Source organism: Athene cunicularia (genome assembly GCF_003259725.1).
Source record: "Athene cunicularia isolate RWA chromosome 15 unlocalized genomic scaffold, athCun1 chr15_part1, whole genome shotgun sequence".
In the NCBI taxonomy this organism is placed as follows: Eukaryota; Metazoa; Chordata; class Aves; order Strigiformes; family Strigidae; genus Athene; species Athene cunicularia.
The window spans coordinates 11,622,982-11,643,980 of record NW_020799121.1 but is presented as its reverse complement, the minus strand read 5'-3'; the positions used below and the strand labels follow the sequence as shown (position 1 = coordinate 11,643,980).

The following is a 20,999-nucleotide window of genomic DNA, read 5'->3' as shown; positions in this document are numbered from 1 at the left end:
CGGGGCTGCACTCGGGGGTCGCAGGGTGGGCGCGGGCCTGAAACGCTGCCTCTCTTCAACCCTCCTCAAGTGCTTTCCTGGCAAAGAGATGACAAACCCATTATCCTCTCCATGCGCTGAAGTCTTCTGGCTGCTGAGCCATCAGTAATACACGCCGTCGTTTCCCAGATGCAGCTTTTCCGTTCTTTGGGGTTTTTTTTGCAACACGTTTGCATTCGTCGCTGCCACCTCGGCATGGTGTCGCCCGGCTGCGTGAGCTTTTCACAACACGTCGCTCTGCGCAGCGGCACTTGGGATTGACGGTGTTGAAAAGCAGCCCGAAGGTGCTGAGGTCTCCTCCTTGCCTTGTTGCAAGCCTGCGCATCCTAAGATTTTTCCAGAGTTTTGTTCAAGCCAAGGAAAACTTCCCATGGAAGGAAGAATCTCAGGATTTAGCTTTATAACCTGGATGCAGCCGACTTTGCTACACAAATGCGGGGTGGTTTATCCGAGTGAGGGCTGCAGCGTCGGCTCATTTCAGGGGCTCCTTTCCCCCTCGTTCGCCCTCCCTCTCAGCAGTTTATAATGCATTCGGAGCTCTCTGAGGCCGTTTTCATAGTGTTGTGATTCATCGATAATTATACTGCTTTAAATCTATTGTTCGTTTACTTTTCATAAAACTTCCCAGCTTTAAAACCTGCTTTTAAACTTTTATTTCATTCTAGCATATATTGGTTTGCTAAAAAAAACCCACCAACCCTATGCACTTTTATTGTCTTTTAGCATCTGCTTCATTATCCATTATATTTCAATACTTATTTATTCCAATGAAGGAATATAAATGTTGAAACATTCTGCAGAAAGCTAAATGAACTGCCAGCAGTAAATAGCATTTTTGATCAATTTAATAATTTTTCTTTCTGTTTGCAAATCAATTGTAAATATGCCTTGATTTTTACTAATTTAGTTGCTATTTGAAATTATTCTGCAAAGAGATTATTTGAATTGTTTCATACTATGTGGGCTTGCAGGATTTCATCTGATCAGCCATAAGCTTAGGGGTATATTTTTTTTGAGAATAACTTCTGTTTATGGAGTACGCTTTGGCTGGCAGCATGGGCTCTCCCAACGCATTGGCTTTCATGCTTTCTCTCTCTAGATCAGATTTTAACTGATTTGTGGGAGTTAAATGAATATCAATGTCTGTGCTGTTTTATTCCTAATTTCGATAAAATTCCAGCACTTTGTCCTTGTGTTTGCTTTAACATTCAAATTCTTCATCTGCATTCAGATTGCAGTTACTTTTATCCCCAGTATTTTCTAGCAATTCTTAATGAGTGTGACCTGCTGTGTCCTTTTATTAGCCTGTTCTTTATAAAAAGCCTTTAATATAGCACTCTCAGAAGCACATACAACATATGAAAACCTGAAGACTCTTCTGCTACAAGTAAGCTTCCCTTCAAATCCCTTTGCCCCATAGAGCAGAGCTGACATACACAAGTTCTTAAGGTCAGCAAAATTGTTCCTTGTGAGATATTTAATGAAAATGAAATATAAAATCAGTGGTCATCTGCTGAGACAGCATCTTCCTAGAAATTTAAGATTTGAACTTACTGGTACTTGACAACTGGCATCTTTGTGTGATTGTCTTGAGGAACTCAAGGAGTCATAGCATCTTTTCTCCCCTTACGCAATGCTTTACCTGGCTGTGTAAAGGTAATCTTACATCAAGTGTCATGTTCAGTGTAAATCGAGAATGTGGAGGAGGCTGCACTTTTAAACCAGTGGCAGGAAATCACATTAAATTCAATGTAATTACATTGTTCTAGAAATGTGATTATGTGTTTCAACTACCAGCCTCCCACTAAATTACTTCAGATCAGTCTCAATCTGTGGAATGAAATCTGCCTGATTTAGATGTAAAAGATGTAATAAATATGAAGAAGTGCATTTTGTATTTATATTTTATATTCACCTGTGACTGTTTATTACATTTTCCAGACCTAGCCTTTCCCAATGCGTATATCTCACCGGCTGTATGCAGGGAAATTGAACCTTGACGTCCCTTAACATCATGATTTAGTCTTTGCAGCACCACGTGTATGACATTAGCTACTTAGTTTCACGTAAAACTGCAGAGATCTTAACTGCAGGAATGGTCTGTATCCCCATGTGAAAACAAGATAAAATGTTCCCAAGAGCCAGCACAACCTTGATGGCAGTGGTACTGCTGAGGATTCACAATTCTAAAAAGTAAGAAGGAAGGATAATATTGGTATTTCTGATAGATGAGCTTTAGACTATAGCTTGGAGGCCCACGTTTTGAAGCCTACTGCTATGTTGGCAGGCAGAGTGTTATACCTGAAAATAGTTGTGCCTGAAGTTAATTGAGGATGATAGCTTGACAGTGAAGATTCAAGTCAGGAAGGCAACACAAGCACGAAAGAACGGGGCACTTTCTCAACACCATTTAAAATCAAAGGAAGTAATCCATATATTTAGTGATTTTTTTTTTTTTTGAGTGCTGCCTTTGTAATTTGAGGTCTTCATCAGGAAATCAGATAATCTATAGCCTAACTATCAAATTAGAAAGCAGTCTCAGCCACAGTAATATACTGGCTTCACTTTTAATATCCACAAGCTATTGACATTAGTAATTGAGAATAAGGTTTTGTATCAGCAATTACTTGCACAGAAGATATTGTCACTTTAATGCCTCGGTACTTGACTCTAGGATAAGGTGAGATATAGTGACAGTAATTGCTGGAGGAAATAATTACAACCACAATCATGCAGGCATCGACAAACACCACCTTTGCAGGAGACTGGTCTGAAAGCTGAGCTTTAACTTGATGTTAGTGTTGCAATTGGAAAACAACTGTGATTTCTAGGTGCAAAATTATGTCTACAGAAATAAATGGCAGGTTTCTTTGCTTTCTTATCGTCATCCCTTGATTCTTCTGTAGGGACAGAGTCACCCAGTTGTTGGAGCAGGCTGCGCTTCTCAGCCCTTTAGTTCCAACAGCATCTCCTGTGTGCAGAGTGCTGCAAGGGTAGGTGACTGTTCGATGGTGGAGAGTTTGATTTATGAATAAATCTCCAGCTGTCTCTTTCACTTAAATACAGGATAACTTTAAGCCTCCCTCCCCCACCTCCTTTCCATACTAAATCTGGGTGAATGGGACTTCCCCTTAGGTTTAATGAGTCTTTGAATATCTCAGCAGTACAATCCAAAGGACCCTGGAAATAAAGGTTTTGCAGCTGTAGAAACTGCTCAGATGTGCCATGAAGATGAAATAGGGAGGAGCATAATTAATCTTCCTGTCTTCTTCAAGATGTGTTAAGATCAGACCAGGTCATTTTCTCTGAAGAGCTGGGGAGGAGCTGGAGGGGAAAAAGGCCTTGTCTCCAGGAATTAATCTCCAGGTCTCCAGGATTAGCCTCCTGAAATATGTCTGAAAGTGACTGCTGTAGCAGAACAAGGAACATTTATTGTATCTTGGTGCATTTTATAAACCATTTCAAATATAATTAAGCCCCCACCCCAAATTATTTCCAAGTATCAATGGGCACATGATGAGTGACTTTATTTCATTAAAAATGCTATCTTTTTGTTTTTCCCAGTTTTATCAGTGTTTTCACGGCCTGGGAAATACATTTCCTATCAGAGTCAACAAGAAGGCTGGGCTGATGAGACTGCAAGCAGGGCTTCCTCTAGCCCTGCTGTCAAGCCTGGAGAGGAGAGCTGTCCTGCCTGTCCCCCTGTCCCTAGCTGAGGAGGTAATCTCCTCCTCTGGACACCCTGGGAGAGGGAGACTCCCAAGGGACAGTTTTTCCCTTCCAGGCACAGGGAAGAAGAGCCATGAAGGCACTGTTTCTCTTGTCCCCTTGAAGCAAGAGAGGAGTGGCTGCTGTTTTCCTGCTCAAGCATAACTAGTCCTAATTAGTTTAGCCCTGGATTATTGGTCCTTTGCTATATTAGCTCAAAAGACTATGCGTGCGGGTGCGTATGTGCGCATGTTTCTCATAGTTAAGAATTCGGGTGGAAAACCACACTTGCACCATCCTCGGTTCAATCGCAGCCATTTTTTGCCCAGCCCCAGATTTACAAGCAGATGTTAAGCATCCTTAACACATGAAGATGATTTTGTCCCCAGATGCCAAGCTGTGAGACCATCGCGTGGCACCACGGAGCCGAGAGCACAGCACGCTGCCCCTTGTTAAAATGACTTAACAGCTGATTTCCTTTATTGAAGGTTTGGAATAGCCCCTAAGCACAGCAGATTCCCTCACTGAATTAGATCGTCTTTGTGTAGTAAGAGCCCGTATATCAGAACAATTTCAGTATTCACATCCTCTAAACAAGGCTCATTAATCGCAAATTCATGACTAACAGGGTTAGGGACTAGTTAGAATTGAAAAAGCAGAACAAGAATGGGATGTGCTTAATGCTCAGTGGGATCCGGTATCTCACTGTGAGTGTTTTTCGCTGAAAACCACTGAATGCATTATAAAGGATTGTAGCGGGTTTTATAGGTAGTTGATTCAGTGCCCCCCGACTCCCCCAGTGGGAAAGCCTGTTTTTAAAGTGTTTGTTATTGCAAACGCAGTGTATGCTTTGAAATGCTGAAAGTTTAAGCAATTTCTCAGTAGCTAGCGCCTAGGCATACGTAGTCTTGAAACATGAATTGTTTCTTCTTGCCCTTTTTTTTCATGACCTGTTGCAGAGATGATTTTTCATCTAGTTTCTGAGGATGTATAGGAGCTTGAATCATAAAGGCTGGTCAAGAAAACAGAGGCTAACCAAAATCAAAACTCTGAGAGTGGCTCATTCCTATCCTCAAAAATGCTGTGTGATGTCCCTTACTATTTAGTGAAATTCCCTGGGGCAGCGCGGGTAAAACCAGAACACAGCAGTCCTGGTGGCAAACACACCAATTGCGAGGATAAAGGAAAAATGCCAAAGGGCAAAGGAAGGTTTACTACTGGTGTTAGGAAGGAAAGGGAAAGCCACAGAGGGAATGATCCTATCAACTCTACCTATTTAGGAAGTGAGTTGACCCCCTATACTACTAAACACTTCCATGTGTATAGACCAGATGAGAGCACCTTTCTGTACCACTTAAATTGCTCCAATTTCTGATGATGGCCTTTTTGTCTTGTTATTTCTACAACTTTTTGTTACGTGCGCAGTGCCAGGGCCTGGGTTTTTCTTAGAGATTAATGAACTGGAAATGGATTTGGCCCTCTGAAATCTGTAAACTTTTTTTTTTAAAAAAAGTCAAAACCACAGTGTGCTGCTGCCTTTTACTCTTTTGTTGCTGTGCCGGACCTGTCTGCCCACGTGCTGTATCACGTTTTTGAACCTATCCTGAAGCAGGCTGCTGTCTGCGAGTGGTCTTCAGCTCTGCAAACACTAGAGTTTAATTTAAAAGTTGCTGCAAGGATTAAAGAATCCTTCCCCAATCCTGCTGGCCCAGGGTGAGTAATTTCTTTCGACAGGCAAGTAAAATGCTGTTAGTTTCTTGCATTACCATCAATCACTGTGGTAAACGGCAAGCAATTTTTGTGTGGTGGCTGGTAAATTTTCCTGACAGCTTTCCAAGGCTGGAGAAGCGTTCTGAGCTGTGGCAGCACTGTGAGCAACCGACTTTGGAGGGCTGAATCCTTCTGACCTCTTTGCCCATCTCGGGCTCTGGGGCTGCTGGGGTCTGTCTGTCAGGCACCTGCTTGCAGAATGATATTTTGGCCAGATCTGCAGAGCAAGAGCTGGGGCTTGGAGCTTCAGGGCATCTAGAGGGGAAAAACTGTTTCCTCATCTTCGTGGCAAGAAATATTGCAGGGAAATCCAGCGAGCCAGTGCTTTGGCATCATCCAGTTGTGGGGCTTTCTCTGGACGTTATTGCAGTAGATGCTGGACCCAGCCAGCCTCTGCTGCACAGCTTTTGTCAGAGACAAAGCTTGGGACTTGCAAAACCCTTGCCAAACCTGCTGAGATCCAGTGGGGGATTTAAAGAGTCACTGATGAAAGCTCGATCTACCTGCAGTGAGTCTTCAAAAAGCTTCTGAGAAGCACCACCTGAAGAAACCAAACTGGGCTGTCAAAGATAAAAGCCTGTTGAGACAGTGGCCAAAGGGCTAACTAGGGCTACCTGGGCACCAGAGTGGGATAATTTTATTGTGAAGTGCTTACTCTCTAGGAGAATCTTGGAAAGTTGTCTGCAGCTAGAAAAAAAAATTATAGTAAAGAAAGCAGAATGGGAAAAAAAAAAAAAGAAAAAAAAAAAGGGGAAAAAAGTCTTTGATGTTTTATCCCAGCTGGAGGGCTGGTTCTCATCAGAATTCACACATTATTAGCCTGCTTGGTGGTCATTGGTGCCTGGAGTACAAACCGCATAATCATAATGCTCACTAAAGTTTTCACTAGCAGCAGAAAAATGCTTTTTTGCTGTAATATATGGTGCCACCTTTTCAAGAAAAGTACTGGTCTGAGCTATACTGGAAATTGAATTCTATCTTGTGGAAAGGGAGATTATTTCCTGAGCTTTCCTTATTCACCGTCCTAGCACATACTGCTCAAGGTAAAGGTGCACTCCAAAATGATTGATTGGCAAGTGCGAGAGGACCGCTGTTCCATGTGACAGGGATATAAAGAACGATATTTTTATTTTTTGACAGTGAAGGGGAAATGGCATTACTAGCAATATTCAGCAATGTACTCTGCAGCCCCAGTTAGCTCTGCATATTTTATGGCATCCATTTTCTTTCTTCGATTAAACAACATAAAACCCCATAAAATAATCCAATAAAAACAACAACTACTAGTTCAGGCAAAGTTCTTGTGGCCTTTTTAATTCTGGAAGGATTTTCATTGCTGTGCTTTTTTTTTTTTTTTTTTTTTTTCCCCTCTTCCCTCTAACTGCATCCCTTGTGCTCAGGTCAGTGTCTCCTTGCTCCAGCCTAGGTGGAGTTTCTAATAACAACCTTTTCTGTGCTGCTTTTTATGCAGAGTACTGAGCAGGTGTGGAAAAAAGTATGACAGATCCCTTAAAGACTACTTCATGCTGTTAAGCAATTGTTGGATGTGCCAAGGATTTGGGCTGGTTTCAGAAGTTAGAGGTATATATGTGTTTCAAAAATATCCTCTTTTAATGTTCTTATTTATTTATTTATTTATTTATTTATTTTTACTAGTGCAGTTTTAAGCAATCTTTTAGGTAAAGATGACCAGTGTCATCTTGCTTTTAGCCTCATCTCCTAAGAGGCATGTCAACGTGTTGTCAGCCCATCAACCTCACTGCTGGTCGTCTGTCTTGTACTTTTTAAACCATTGAAAGAGGTATATTAGCTGTGTGAAAGTCAGGGTGAGAACCCCTTCAGTGCATGCAGACTGCCTCTCTTATTTACTTTTTCTGGCCAGACTGCACATGCTGTCTCAAGACTAGCCACAGGCTGGCTGCCACTGGCCTCTTCTGGGCATCTGCCAGTTGGGGGATTTGCAGTCACCACCTGCCCTGAGCTGAGCTATTATGCCACAATTTGACAACTACAACAAACTTTAGGGTTGACCGTAGTACTCAGCAGCAACGCAGGAAATTTTTTCTGATCCTGTCATATTTGTTGACGTCTGGTAAAGGATAATTAATTGTATTAGTCTGAATTGTATTTAATAAACTTTTTCGTCACAGGAAATGTTTGTGTCCAAGGTGCTGAGCACTTTCAGCCACAGCGATGGACTATTTTAAACGCTGCAAGCCCCCGTCCAATGTTAACCAAGACAGTGCTATGAAGCTCATTATCTAGTTTGGCGGGGAGAGGGATGGGAAGTTTTTACTTTGTTGTTGTTTAGGTGCTTCCAGAAATGGTGACCTTCAGGGCTTTTTTTTTTTTTTTTTTTTTACTTGTAGAGCTAGAAAAATGACCCCTTTATAAAAATTCTTTGTCTCCCAGGAGGCCTGCACTCTATTCAGGCTGCAAACATTTTTTCAGTGCTGATTTCTGAAAGGAGCCTTTCAATAAAAGGAAACCTTTAAGTATCTTTGTCTTTGCAGGAGGAAACCTCTGACTTACTTTGATTTTTTCATTATAGTTTTCAAAGCTGTGTTTGTGCATGATTGCAAGAATTCCAAGTTCAAATACTTTGGACATCTTCAGACTTGGTAATGCATTTTTTCCCTGTATTTCTAGGCTTTAAGGAAGAGTTTCATCTATTATTGCATTGGTTTCAAGGTAAAGGACATAGCCCGAGTGTTTTAGATCTTTCAGAGAAGGGTTGAAGAGACCCAGCGGGCTTTGATATTTGTTCTGTAGACATGTGTTACAGAAAACCACTCCAGCACTTTACCTCTTCTCTCTGCAGAGAAGGTACACCACAGATTGTTGTGCTGGAGAAGAGAGGGCACATCAATTCTTGGAGATGTCTAAGAGTGTGTGACAGCAGGCACTCTTGAGCTCTTTGAATAATGATCAACACATCGTAACTCGGTTAACTGAACAGAGGCAGTGAAATAAAGGGAAATATCTCTCCTCTTTCAGGGGAGGCAGAGGTGTGAGCTGGTTGTGCATCCTAATGAGAAAGGGATGATACCGGTTGTTTGGTAGCAAGGATCATTTAGACTTGGAAAAAGGTCTGTTGTCTCCTTTTGATCAATAGTACTAATGGTTAGTTCAGGTTTATTGGATACTTTGCAAGTGTAAAGTGTCAAGTGAATTTTAGAAATTGTGTATTTATTTGCGAATTATGGGCACCGTTTTCTGCCCTCCAGTCAGGCAAAGGACAGAGGACCTGACCTGCTTCCCAGCGCTGGTGTAGCAGGAGTCCCTGGAGCCCTGCTAGTGGGATGCCAGGGTCGGCAACCCAAAAATCAGACCTGTTCTCCTGGTGTGAAGAGTTTTCTGCAATTTAAGAGCTTTCAGCATAATCTGTAGTCACATTTGCTTACACTATAATTAAAGTAATTTGTATGTTAAAGGCACAACAATGTTTTCAGGTGGACTCAAATCAATTTTGGCTTTTAGTTTTATTAAGGAAATGCCAATTGCTATAGAACTCCTTGACATGTAGTTTTAATGCCTACTGGGAAAGTACAGAAATATATTGAAATGCACTATCTGTACAATTTTTAAGTATAAAAATGCACAGTGTCTCATGAGAAAAAACTAATTTTTTTTTAATCCTTGGATGAGTTTCCAAGCAAAGGTTAGTAAACATCCTTATTCACCATTTTGAAGTTGCCCAGACAGTTAAATGGTTAATAAAATGTCTTGGGTCAATAGAACTGGACCCTGTGTCTTCTGCCCCAGTGCCTGGCATCCCTTTTTCTCCCAGAGGGACAGAATTCCATTGTCAACATATTTCAAAGAAAAGTGTTCATTGTGGGAGACGGCATTTTCATCTCGTATTACATAAAGGCTTCAGAACCTCTCAGGTTTCCATAGCAGTGTTGGTAACCCATATAAACAGGTCTAGTTTATGACAGGGATAAATAAGAATAAAAATTAATAGCTTTAATTTCAAGACAATTAGGATGCCTTTCTGTTGTTTTTCTAAGCTCCATTTTCTTACCTGAGTGAGAGAGAGAACAGACTGAAAAATGGACTTTCTGCTGAAATAAAAAGATGAGATCTTTGAATGTCTTATCTCCTTTAAAAAAATGGCAAAACCTGGTAGGTTTTCATTGGATATGGAAATACAACACGATGTTAGACTGCTTTGAAGACGTTTGCATACTCTTTGCCGATTTTATGATTTTATGGTCCTACAGCTAGAAAATATTTCTGAGACACCTTCTCTTTCAAAAAAATTCGTAAGGGTTGACACCTCTTTTGCTGATCTTCCTTCACAGATGTGAAATTCAACTTTTCAATATTAAACAATTGCTATGAAATTCATTAATCTCTGCTGATTTAGACCAGCTGGAGATGTCTCCTAAAATGTTTAGACATTCTTAGGAAAAATGGGGGGCTCTTGAGAAAATCTGCTGCACTTTTTTAGTGATGATACACGTACAGTTTGATGAAAAGGAGGAGGGAGGATTTTTGATAAAATACTCCCCCCGTCGTCATCGCCTGTGTTTCATCCTGCCTCATTTTGATCATGCTTCCGTAAAAGCTTCCTCAAAATCATAAGCCATCATACTCAAGGGTAGGTTGTGTTAATTTGTCTTCCCTAATAGTTAATTTATCACATGGAAAGCACTTTACTGTCAGAATCCAAATTAAAATCCTGTTTACTCTTTTCATTATTCAAAATCCAATATGCTAGTGAGCTTGATGCTTAGCATATTTTGAAACATTTGATGGGCTGAAAAAAAGTAGGTTGATAGCTTCACCTTTTAGGTAGAAGAGAGGTAATTGTATCATTCTAAATCTTTAGCATTGATCCCCTCCGTGATTTCAAAGGGTTTTCTGTTCTCTGAGTTGTTGTGCTTTTTTCGTGTCAGCCACCGTGTCTGTTGAGCAGTTTTGTTCCTCCTTGCATTGTGCTGGTCACTGTACCTATTTTGTCTGCTTTGTCCTAGCTGGTGCTTTGACATTAACTTTCTTCCTTGAGTGCGTGCTGGATAGAGATATTCTGATATACGACAGTAATAACTGTTTTCATAGAAACTGCATCCCTAAATGCTTGACAGCTACAAAAGGTTACATAAAAATAACAGATGCAGAGTGAAATTGAAGTATACCGAAGGGAGGGAAAGGCAAATTTCCTGATATGGTGTAAAGGTGAGAGAGTGCCGAGGTCATGAGGTACAGGAAGGGCATTTCCACAGGGTGAGTGGTGGCTGAGAAAGCTCCGGCCCTGCAGTGGGGAGGTGTTTTGGGGTGAAGCAAGGCCAAGGCAGGCAGAGCACAGCATATCCATGTCTTGTTTTAAAAACAAATTTGGGACAATTATGCATTGGACTTGCAATGAAGGGCCAGTCACTGGAGTAGTTTTTAGCATGGATGAAGTGTGGAGGTCAAATCTTAAGTAAAACTCCGACTGACTTTGGAAGTTGCTGACTCTGTTTCTAAATATTGAGCTGTCTTTATCCCTAAGGGCAAACATGTGTTTTTTTTGGTCCCACAAGTTCCCACCTTATTTCACTGGTAACACCTATTGCCACTGGCTATATACCAGGGCCATGTTGAGTTTTTTAACCCGCTGGTACCGTTTGTCAAACCCTTTTGCTTGGGGTTTCCTTTTATTTGATGCATTGCAGTTGTCTTCTGTTCCACATTACCATCTGCCTGACATCTACCTACACCTCTCCACAGGGCTTTGCAGGCTGCTTCTTTTTCTTTGCAATAAAGCAGCATATTATTTGTGCTCCTACACTTGTGACCTTTTGGAGAGGGCTTGGATCTTTGCAGGATCCTTGTGTATTTTGATGTGTATTTTATGTACTTAGAAAGATAACTTTACTTATAGTGACATTAATATGGAATCGCAGAAACAAACACAGCCTAGCGTTGCTATTTTAAGGAGAATTTGATGGCGAAGTAGTTGGAACATAAATCTGTGACAGGTCTTTTAAAATATAAAAGAACAAAGAAGTAAAGTTCTTGGGAAAAATACTTTAGAAAAGAAACACTTGCTTAGTTTGTGAAGGACCTGCTGCTTTGAGTTGTTTTAAATCTGACTGCTGTAAAGAGGCGAGGCTGTGCAGGATGATTAGCTGCGCTCTCGTTTCACGCCTGCTTCAAGCCCACAGCAGCAGAAAGCATGTATTTGCCCACAGGCTGGTCTTGCGTGGCCATTGCAGGCCACACTGTCTGTTATTAGCGGCTCTGCAGTAGCAGCAGGAGAGCTGGATGGGTCTGTGGTGGAGGTATCAAAACACTCCTTGGCAGCTCTAGCTGTAATCCTTGGGTTTGCCATGTGTTTTCTGGGCAGCTTTGTGTCACCTCATTTTCTTCGTATTTATGGATTATCTGTAGAGAGTTTTGGCCAGGAAGCTTAGGAACACAAAAGAGAGGGATGGTGCCTCCCTTGAGGGGACCTCTGGTCCCACCTCAGCCCTCCATCTGCTGTAATAGTTTCCCAAATGGTTTTGCTTTCATATGCTCACACCGATGAACTCCTGACTGTCTGTGCCTCTCTCCCAAATGCCATGGAGTGCACTTGGATGTGGCAACTGTGCATCACATACCCTCTCTCCTATCTGCCAGCAAACTCTACTCGCTTCCTCCCCTATATAGGGATGCTTCTATTCCATCCTACATAGAAACACTGCCCATCTCACCCACACCCTCAAAGTCCCCAGATGTTACGTCTGAATTCAGTGATTATTTTAATTTATAGTGCTTGGCTTAATGTATCTTAAAACACATGTATTTTAACTAGAAACTCCCCAGGGACCTAATTCAAAGTAATTGCTTGCTGTTTGTGCAATTCTTCAAATATGTAAAATGCTCTGTGAGGGCTTGGAATTACTCAGCTCTGCTCAGGTTTGGTCTTAAAGATGGGTAGGGGTGTCTAGCTGAAGTGTAAGCCTGGGAATTCGGATGTAAGGACCTTCATTCTGGCTCTGCAGAGACAGTATAATTTTAGGCAAGTTAACTAAACTGGCCTACAGCTTGGATTTCCTGTAGGGGAAGGATGATGATTTTATTTTTAATTGGGCTAAAAATGCGTGTTGAAGGGCTGACTACAGAAATGCTTGGAAATTACAAATGAAATTTATTATCATAACCGTTATTATTAGTGTGCCATTGAGAGTGAATTTAGCTCAGATCATGTTTTCCCTCATAATGGGGTAGGGGGGGGAGATAAGAGGATTTCTAAAATAGCTCTGAAAAAGTCTTTTTTTCCCCATCATTTTGAGCATTTTCCATCTGCTGTGAGCACATTCCTGTTTTATTTCCTAAATATCTTTTCCGTCTGTTTCTATTTTAAAGTTCTCTTTGCCAGGATTTGACTTCCCAGTTACTGCTGCTGGGAGTGTTGCTGGGGGTGTATTGCAAGCAAGCATTTACCTTTCAGATTTTGCAGCTAATTGACTGGGAGGCAGTGGAAGTCCCTGCACCACTTCTGCTAAGTGCTCGGCTGTGTAAATCCCTCTTGCAGCCCTTAAGTTACTTTCCAGCCCTGGTGATTACTCATACCTTCTCCTTTTCCTTCTGTTGTAATAACTGAGGGAAGAGGTTTAGAGTGGCCGTATTCATGGGGTCGCATACATTTAAGGCTGGGATTGCATTTTAAAATAGTTTCTGGTCATTCCAATTTGGCAGGCTGGGGATGCTTCTGCTTGCCTGCTCCATTCAGTCTATCATGTTTCCATCTTTATATTCTACAGTAAATGGAGGACACACTGTTCAGGGAAGAAAACATTGCCAGGGATACCAAATGTATTCTGAAGTCTAAATTGAAAGCAGCTTCCTCTATTCTGCCTTTACAGCTGGAGAAGAGAGTTAAATTCACCCGTGAAGCAGTTTCATCGATTCCCTGTTCTGGATAGCTTTGCCACTTTTCACGCCCCCCCCACCCCCAGCTACCCCCTCTTAAGATATTATGGGCAGAAGTGCTACGAAAAGCAGTGCTTGAGGGTGTCACCTTTCTTGTAGAACCTCCTCCACCCCTAACGAAGAGAGCATCATGAATAAATAGCAATCACCTCATTTGCGATACAGGCTGTAACGTGGGGGCCCTGTTGCACGCTAACTTCTGCTGAGCTCATTCAGTATTCCTCTGTCTCATTTGCATCTCTGCTAATTGCGTTACCAAAATGCCACATAAGTTGTAATGTTTTAAAGGTGGGCAAGTGCTTTTTAAGAGAACAGTTTTCTGTCAGAAAATTCTGTTTTTCAGAAAGCAAGTATTTCATGGAAATACTTTCCCCTCCCCCCCAATTATCTTTATTAAAAAAAAAACTTCAACCATCTTAGTGTTTGTCCTGGTTTTAGCTGGGATATAGTTAATTTTCTTCCTAGTAGCTGCTATAGTGCTGTGCTTTGGATTTAGGGTGAGAATAATATTGATATAACAGTGATGTTTTAGTTGTTGCTGAGCAGTGCTTACACTAAATCAAGGACTTTCCAGCTTTTCATGCTGCCCTGCCGATGAGGAGGCTGGAGGGGTGCACAAGGAGCTGGGAGGGGACACGGCTGGGACAGCTGACCCCAGCTGACCCAAGGGATGTCCCAGACCATATGGCATCATGCTGAGCAATAAACTGGGGGGGAGTTGGCTGGGGGGCTCCAGCCCATTGCTTGGGGACTGCCTGGGCATCATTGGTCAGCGGGTGGTGAGCAATTGCATTGTGCGTTGCTGCGTTGCTTGTTTTGTATAGTCTTTTATCATTATTATGATTTTTTGTTCTATTAAGCTGTCTTCATCTCAACCCAGGAGTTTTACCTTTTTTGCGATTCTCTCCCCCGTCCCACTGGGCTGAGTGTGTGAACAGCTGTGTGGGGGTTAGCTCCCTGTGGGGTTAAACACAACAATGGTAACCATTGCTTCTTGGGTCATACTTCTGTGAAATATTTCAGTAGGTGGTTTCCATGTTTTCAAGTCCAGATATGGCAGAATTTCTCTCAGCTGGTTAACTTTAAAGGACATCAGATTTTTCTGAAGCAATTCTATTTATCCTTACAGCTCCCTGTGGAAAGTGCTGCTCTTCCAACTCAGTATTTTATATGTGGGGAAAGGAGGTACAGGGAAACTAAATGAGCCACCCAGAGTTATAACTGAAGCCTGGCACAGAGCAGGGCAGTAAACCCAGCGCCCAGGCTCACGCACTAGCCATTCACCATCCTTTCTCTAGTTAATGTCAGCTTTGGTAGGAATTTCTTATTCTTTTTCAAAGCCTCAGTCCCAAACACTTACAATAATTTTTGTGCCCGTGGAGTTTGAGGGCAGATTTAAAGATATGAATCACTTATCTGAAGAACAGTAGGCTCAAAGCTCCCATATGTAGGCTGGTGTAATTTGAATTTCTTGACTTTTCCTAAGTGAGAAGCTGAATTCAGTTTCTTCCTTCTTTCAACCTTCCTGGCTCTACTGATATCCAAAAATGCAAAATGACATCTTGTCTCAGCCCACCAGAGCAGATGCATTGCAGGGGATTAGACTGGAAATTTTCCTAAAATGCAGCGTTCTGAGACGTTTTTGGAAAAAGTAGCTGGGGAGCAGAGTATGCGATGTTCACTTGATGCTAACCCAGCAAGACAGTAGATACGCAGCAAGCGAAAGCTGTAGGCAGAGTCAACAAGACAGCATTGCCGAAAACCAGAAGGCCTCCTGTTAAGGGACAGTGCCCTGAAGGAGAAGTCAAGTGGTGAGCCAACAGGACAGGCATCAGGAGAGTCTCATCTGATGTCCAGACAGGCAAAAAGCATCTTGTAGCTGTATTCAGACACAAGAGAAGAAAGAGCAAAGCTCCCTGGCTGAGGGGAGCTGACACAACTGAGGGGTTGGCCCGAGAGGGAAGCCAGTGTTTTGGGGTGCAGACTGGCTGGAGAGGTTCTAACAGTTGGGCATGTAGATAGATGGGGATATTTGAAGCTCTTGTGTCCTTACCCCTACGCTGTGTGTGAGGACCATTGATGGAGGTAAAGAGGAGCAGGAGCTTCAGCTTCCACGAAGAAGGGAGCTGCACAGGGGTCCTGTATGGTTAAAGCCTGCTCAGGTGTGGCAGGGAACTGTGACATGTTGCTTTTTATCCTCACTGGGGTAAACCAACCCGCTAGATTCTGATCAGAGTAGATGAAAGTAAATGCTGCAGAGCGAAGAAGAGTGCAAAAGCTGTGGGGGAGGATGTAACAAGCTTCTGACAGATGGAAAAAGGCTGATGAATCCTGAAATCATGGGTGAAATCCAGCTGTCCTGTCCCCTACTCTCCCTAACATCTCCTGCCCTTCAGTTAACTTCTAATTAACCAGGGCTTTGACTTGGGTGGAAAGTTGGGTTAGAAGTTTCCAGACATGTTGTCAAGAGAAAACATGAGAAATTGAGGGGGTGGTGGGGAGGTGAATTTGTTAAAAAAAATAGAATTTTGGCTGTGAAAGAGAAAATTTTAAGAGTGTGTGGTGTGGGGTGTTTTTTTTTTTTTTTTTCTAATATTTTTTTTTTAAGAGTGGTTGACTAAGCCTAAAAATTATTGAATCTATTCCTGAAGGCCTAATTCTCTATCTCATGTAAATTACCAGTCTGCAATGAAGCCATGTAGGTGTCTTGCAGGAATTATTTTGTCCAGTGTAATTACTACAGAATAAATGAATGTTCCTCTGAAAAAAGAGGAGATGCTAGGAAAAGGGCACATAAGCTTTGAGGCATGTTGTTTGGAGATATGAATGACTGTGGAGAAACACAAAGGAGACGATTAGAAAAATATCAAGTAAAATTCTCTCCTTACAGGAAACATTTTTCATCAGATTGGTTATGCCAGGCATGAATTTGGCCCATCAAGTCAGTAAAGCCTTACAGGCAAAAGTAAGGATATCATAAAAGCGGAATGAATTAATTCCTTCTCAGAGGAAAAGACCACCCGTTGAGTCTTGGAGTTCCTTTGATCCAAACCCGTGAACTCAGCTAGAACGTAAAGGAAATTCTTAATAGTGTAACATGAGCACCAACTGGCCATGAGGCATTGGGGCAAATCCATCACAATTCACTGTTAAGTAACACTTCAAGTCTCAGCAGTGCTGTTTCATTCCACCATACAACTAAGAGGTCCCTCTTGGCTTTGCTTTTAATTAATTAAGTCACGGTAGTGGCGAACGTGGCGCTACAGCAGTTGCTTTCTGCCTAATTGTTCTCCAGGCATATTTGCAGCACTCCTGTTGAAATCCCAGCCTTGTTTTAGGAGTCAAGCTGCACAAATGAAGTCCCTGCTATTAAAAGCAGTTTTGGTTTTGTTTTTTTTTTTTTTCTATTCCTTGGCAATCTGTTCCTAACGCTGAGCCTCAGTGGAGCATGGACCTTTTTTTTTTTTTTTTTTTTTTTTTTTAAACCCAGGATTTTTTTAAGCCAAAAACCGGTAACATTTACCAACTACCAAACTGCTTTCAGACTCTAGCCATGCTTTGAAAATGAAGGTTTTCCATGTCAGCATCATAACTGTTTTCAGCAGCAAGAGTTTGACATGCCCAGTTTGATAGATCCCAGTACAATGGCACAATTATTTTCATTTCTCAGTCCTGAATCTAGGCTAATGTATACCTTCTCTCTCCTTCCTGCATTATGGTCTTTGAGCAGTGAAACACATTTTTTTTCCATGCAGATTGCCCTAATATTAAAAGGCACCTTGCTCCCAAAGGTTTGCAAGCAGGAGAATATATTTTATATCACAGTGCTTTGATTCTCCATCTTAAACTGCAAGACAGACACAACAAATTAAATCAACTTATGCTTAGTCACATCTGTTTCATTTATATCAAACTGGTGCCACCGAAGCAGAAAGCATTCTTATTCTCTCCACATTGTTCAAGCTGAAAATTAACTGGCTTTGCACATAATGAAACTCATACTTCATCTCTTTAAAATGATTGGACCCGTTTTAGATTTTTAAAGCAGAGTGACTTACAGTTGCAATGTATCAGTCTATTACTAATGGAAGAGGGAATATTTCCTTTCATCTTCCTTGTTTACCTCTCTGGATTTATTTGTAGGAAGTCTGTAACTGAAGCAATCCCTGTTGTTCCCCAACAGAATCAGGACAGCCCCGGGTGTGAAGATCATGGACATCCGAGTCAGTGATGCAGACCAGTGGGGGGTTCAGGAAGAGACGGACAGCGCGAGAACCACTGCCACGGTCACCTGTATGCACAATGACCCAAGCGCAGAGAACAGGTAAGCTGCCAAGTGCTATTGTGCATTAACCCTTGCTAAAATGCTGTGAGACACGTACAATACCTTTTTTTATAAGTCATATTGCTCTTTTAATAGCAGTATTTTTTCCTCCTTAGACTCCTTGGAAAAGCTATAGGTGATCTAATGAGAGTTTTTTTTCCTTTAGTTTCACTTTTGAGCTTTGGAAGTAGATTATCTAATTAAACTGGAGGCTGCCAACTCTTCCTGGCTCACATTTGCTTTCATGCACCTTCAGGGGAGCAGCAGAATTCCAGTTGCCAGAGAGTCAACAGAAAGAAATGGATTAACATAGAGAAATACGAAGAATAATTGAATGCAATATAGGACAATGCTGTCTTTTTTATTTGAAAAGCTATGAAAGTAATAGCTATTAAGTGTTATTCATTATTGCTGCAAAACACCTATGAGTGTCTATGAACTGTCTCACGAATGCTGTGCATGTTTGTTATGGTAATGCTCCCACAAGCTATATTAGAGGTAATGAGAAATTTACATTTTTAGTCAGAATTATGTATTTTACAATACAAGCACTTTCTCTCCATTATCACACAGTTTACTCTACACTTAAAGTACACTGTGCATAAATTTAGCTTGAATTGTATCATAATTAGAAAATAACAGTACTTCATGTCAGAATTTTTATTTGAGGAGTCTTTTGCATCCATCTTTTTCTGAATGCTCCTGTAAGGGAGAAAAATGGTTGCTAGTAGTTGTTTAGACCTAGGAAGAGGTTTGAAGTGCAGAGAGAATTTCTACTCCGTTTAGCTTCTGAAGCTGTGTTTGAGGAACAAATTAATCCTGTCTAGCTCTGGGTACCTGCGATACAAGTGTTGGAGTGAAAGCTCTTAAACATGAGTTTGCTTTTTAGCAGCAGGGATAAATAGGCACCGCTAAGGTGAGAGTCCTCTTTGACGTGTAAAACAGGCCTGGTGAATAGCAAGCGAGAAGTGCCTGCTTCTCTCCAGTAAAGATTCAGAGTGGAGGCGACTGAGTGGGACATGGACATTTGCATTGTAAACGTGTGAAGTGAGGGGAGGTGATTCCCTGCTCAGTGTCTCTGGTTAAGTCAAGTGCTACAGAGCTTCCTGGCATGAAATGCCGGGCAAACCTCTTGGTTCATTAGTGGTTTCATGCACTTCCTCCCATTTAAAAAAAAAAAGAAGAAAGAAAAAAGAAAAAAAGAAGGGGGAGAGTTCCCTCTTGTTTCATAACCGTGTTTGTCAAAGTCGCAATTCTGTGATGTAGGAAATCCTAGTCAGCTCCCATCGTGATTTTGATGGAGTTTCATGGGCCGCTGTCCTGATAAAGCAGCCCTCTGGCAGCTGGATTTGGCACTGTATGTTTTGTCTCCAAACCCTTTGTCTTTTGGCAAGATTTCCCAGTTCCTCCAGAATCTGTTAAAGAAGCCAGCAAGTCCCTTTGGTGGGGTGAGTGCTCAGCCAGCAGAGCCACTGGCTCAGGGCGGAACCTCTGGGCTTGTTCTGGAGCTGCGTGATGACACGTGATGGCTCCAGCAGTGAAATCTCAACCTGAATTAGCTCAGGCGGCTGATCTGGGTGGTTGTGCAGTGTCTGCTCTTTGCTGAACGCCGCAGTCAGGCTTTTTGCTCAAACAACGGTGACCTCTGTTCTGTTCAGAGCAAGGTGGAAAGCCATCAATTCGAAAGTGAAACGCTGAGGTTAAAGGAAAACTTAAGATCATTTGGTGTTACAGAGGAATCTTTCTATTGAAATGAAACAACTATTTTTAAAGTTAGACAAAAAATAAGATGAAAACTGAAATTTACTGCCTTGTATGTGGTGTCACTAATCCATGAAATTATACCTGTCACAGTATCTTAGTTTTTATTAAAACTGATTTTTGCTTTGTGTTGAACTGTTAAATTGCACAAAAGCAACGAATCTCAAGTTAATTAATACTTTGACCCTTTCCTTTGTGAGATTAGTTTAATATTTTTGGATTAATTAAAGTATGCAAATAGAAACTGCTGAAAGATCGTTTCCAGATTTGCAAATATTGAAGTGCTTAGAGTAAATATTTAACTTTGATCTCTACTTTAATTTGCCTTTTTGGTCATAGTGGTGGCCCTCTTGCTTCTTTTGAAGAATGTTAAGTCTTTATGTGGGGATTCTGCTGTTTCATTTAAATGAGCAGAGACCTGAACTTGCTTCTGTTAAGGTCAATGTGGCAAAACTGTCACTAGACCTGATTCATCTGTTCCTCCTTTTAGTAATTTAAGGAGCTTCATTAAGGCAGTTTATGTATGATTGAGAGTGCAGGATCAATCTCATCCATTGCAGAGCAGAAGCTATTAGTAAACAGAATCGTATTTACCTCGGGGGAGATAGTTTGTTTTTTTTTTCTCTCTTGGAAGTAATTTCAGTTTTGCTGACTTGCCTGGCGTTACACTGGTAGTAGAGAAGTGGGTAAGAGCCTCTCAGCCCAGATAGTTTTCTCCGAGGATGAGATGGACGAGTTTGCTATGGTTTTGCAGCCTCCCCTGGGCGTTGCAAGAGGGTGGAGAACCCTGGCAGCCCTTGAGGTTTGGGGACAGTGAGAAACTCCGGCAAGTCACAGCTGCATTTGCCAAAATCTCTGACTATCCTCTTTGCCCTTAGCTCAGAGAGAGCTCTGTTCTCCTCTGCTTTGCACTTCGGTTGCTCTTTCTTCCCTAGTGTGCAACTCTGATAAGAGCCACCGACAGACCCTGCCTGCAAGGAGAACAGTGGCTTTGGACTGTGACACGTTCGTAATCCAGTCTGCATTCATTTTAGCCAGTGTTATCGGCTGGAGCCTTTTCAAATTTGCTTACTTTTCTAATCTTTCTCCTTCTCCCCTCTGCAGTGTTATCGGTATCATGAGTTTTTCATCTCCATTTCTCACATTTCCCTACGCAAATTGAGTGTTCATTAAAATGTTTTAAATTAAGACCTTTCCTCCTTTCATGCAGAGTGCATCATGCCTTTTCTGTGCATTACTTAAAAAAAACATTCCTTATCACAATGTTTCAGGCAGTTTACATTATATTCTATTAAAAATCCATTTTGTCCAAGGTTGTCACAATTCATAGATTAAAGCTTTCCAGAGTGTGTTTTGTTAGGAATACATTCATAAATTCACCTCTTTAGTAGTCCCATAAGCTTGTATTTAAAACCTCTTTTTGATAATGTAGTTGAACAAAGAGCCTAAAAAGAAGAGATTTATTTTAAATATACACACACACAAGTAT

General features: G+C 41.5%; 1 protein-coding gene across 1 annotated transcript in view; it reads left to right on the top strand.

Annotated features, from left to right (window-relative positions):
* The window catches only part of TMEM132C (transmembrane protein 132C), a 765,633-nt gene that overhangs the window by 20,039 nt on the left and 724,595 nt on the right, over positions 1-20,999 (top strand). Inside the window, exon 2 of the mRNA XM_026859691.1 lies at positions 17,609-17,749. Within this exon, the coding sequence (XP_026715492.1) occupies positions 17,609-17,749 (141 nt within the window). The remainder of the gene's footprint in view (positions 1-17,608; positions 17,750-20,999) is intronic.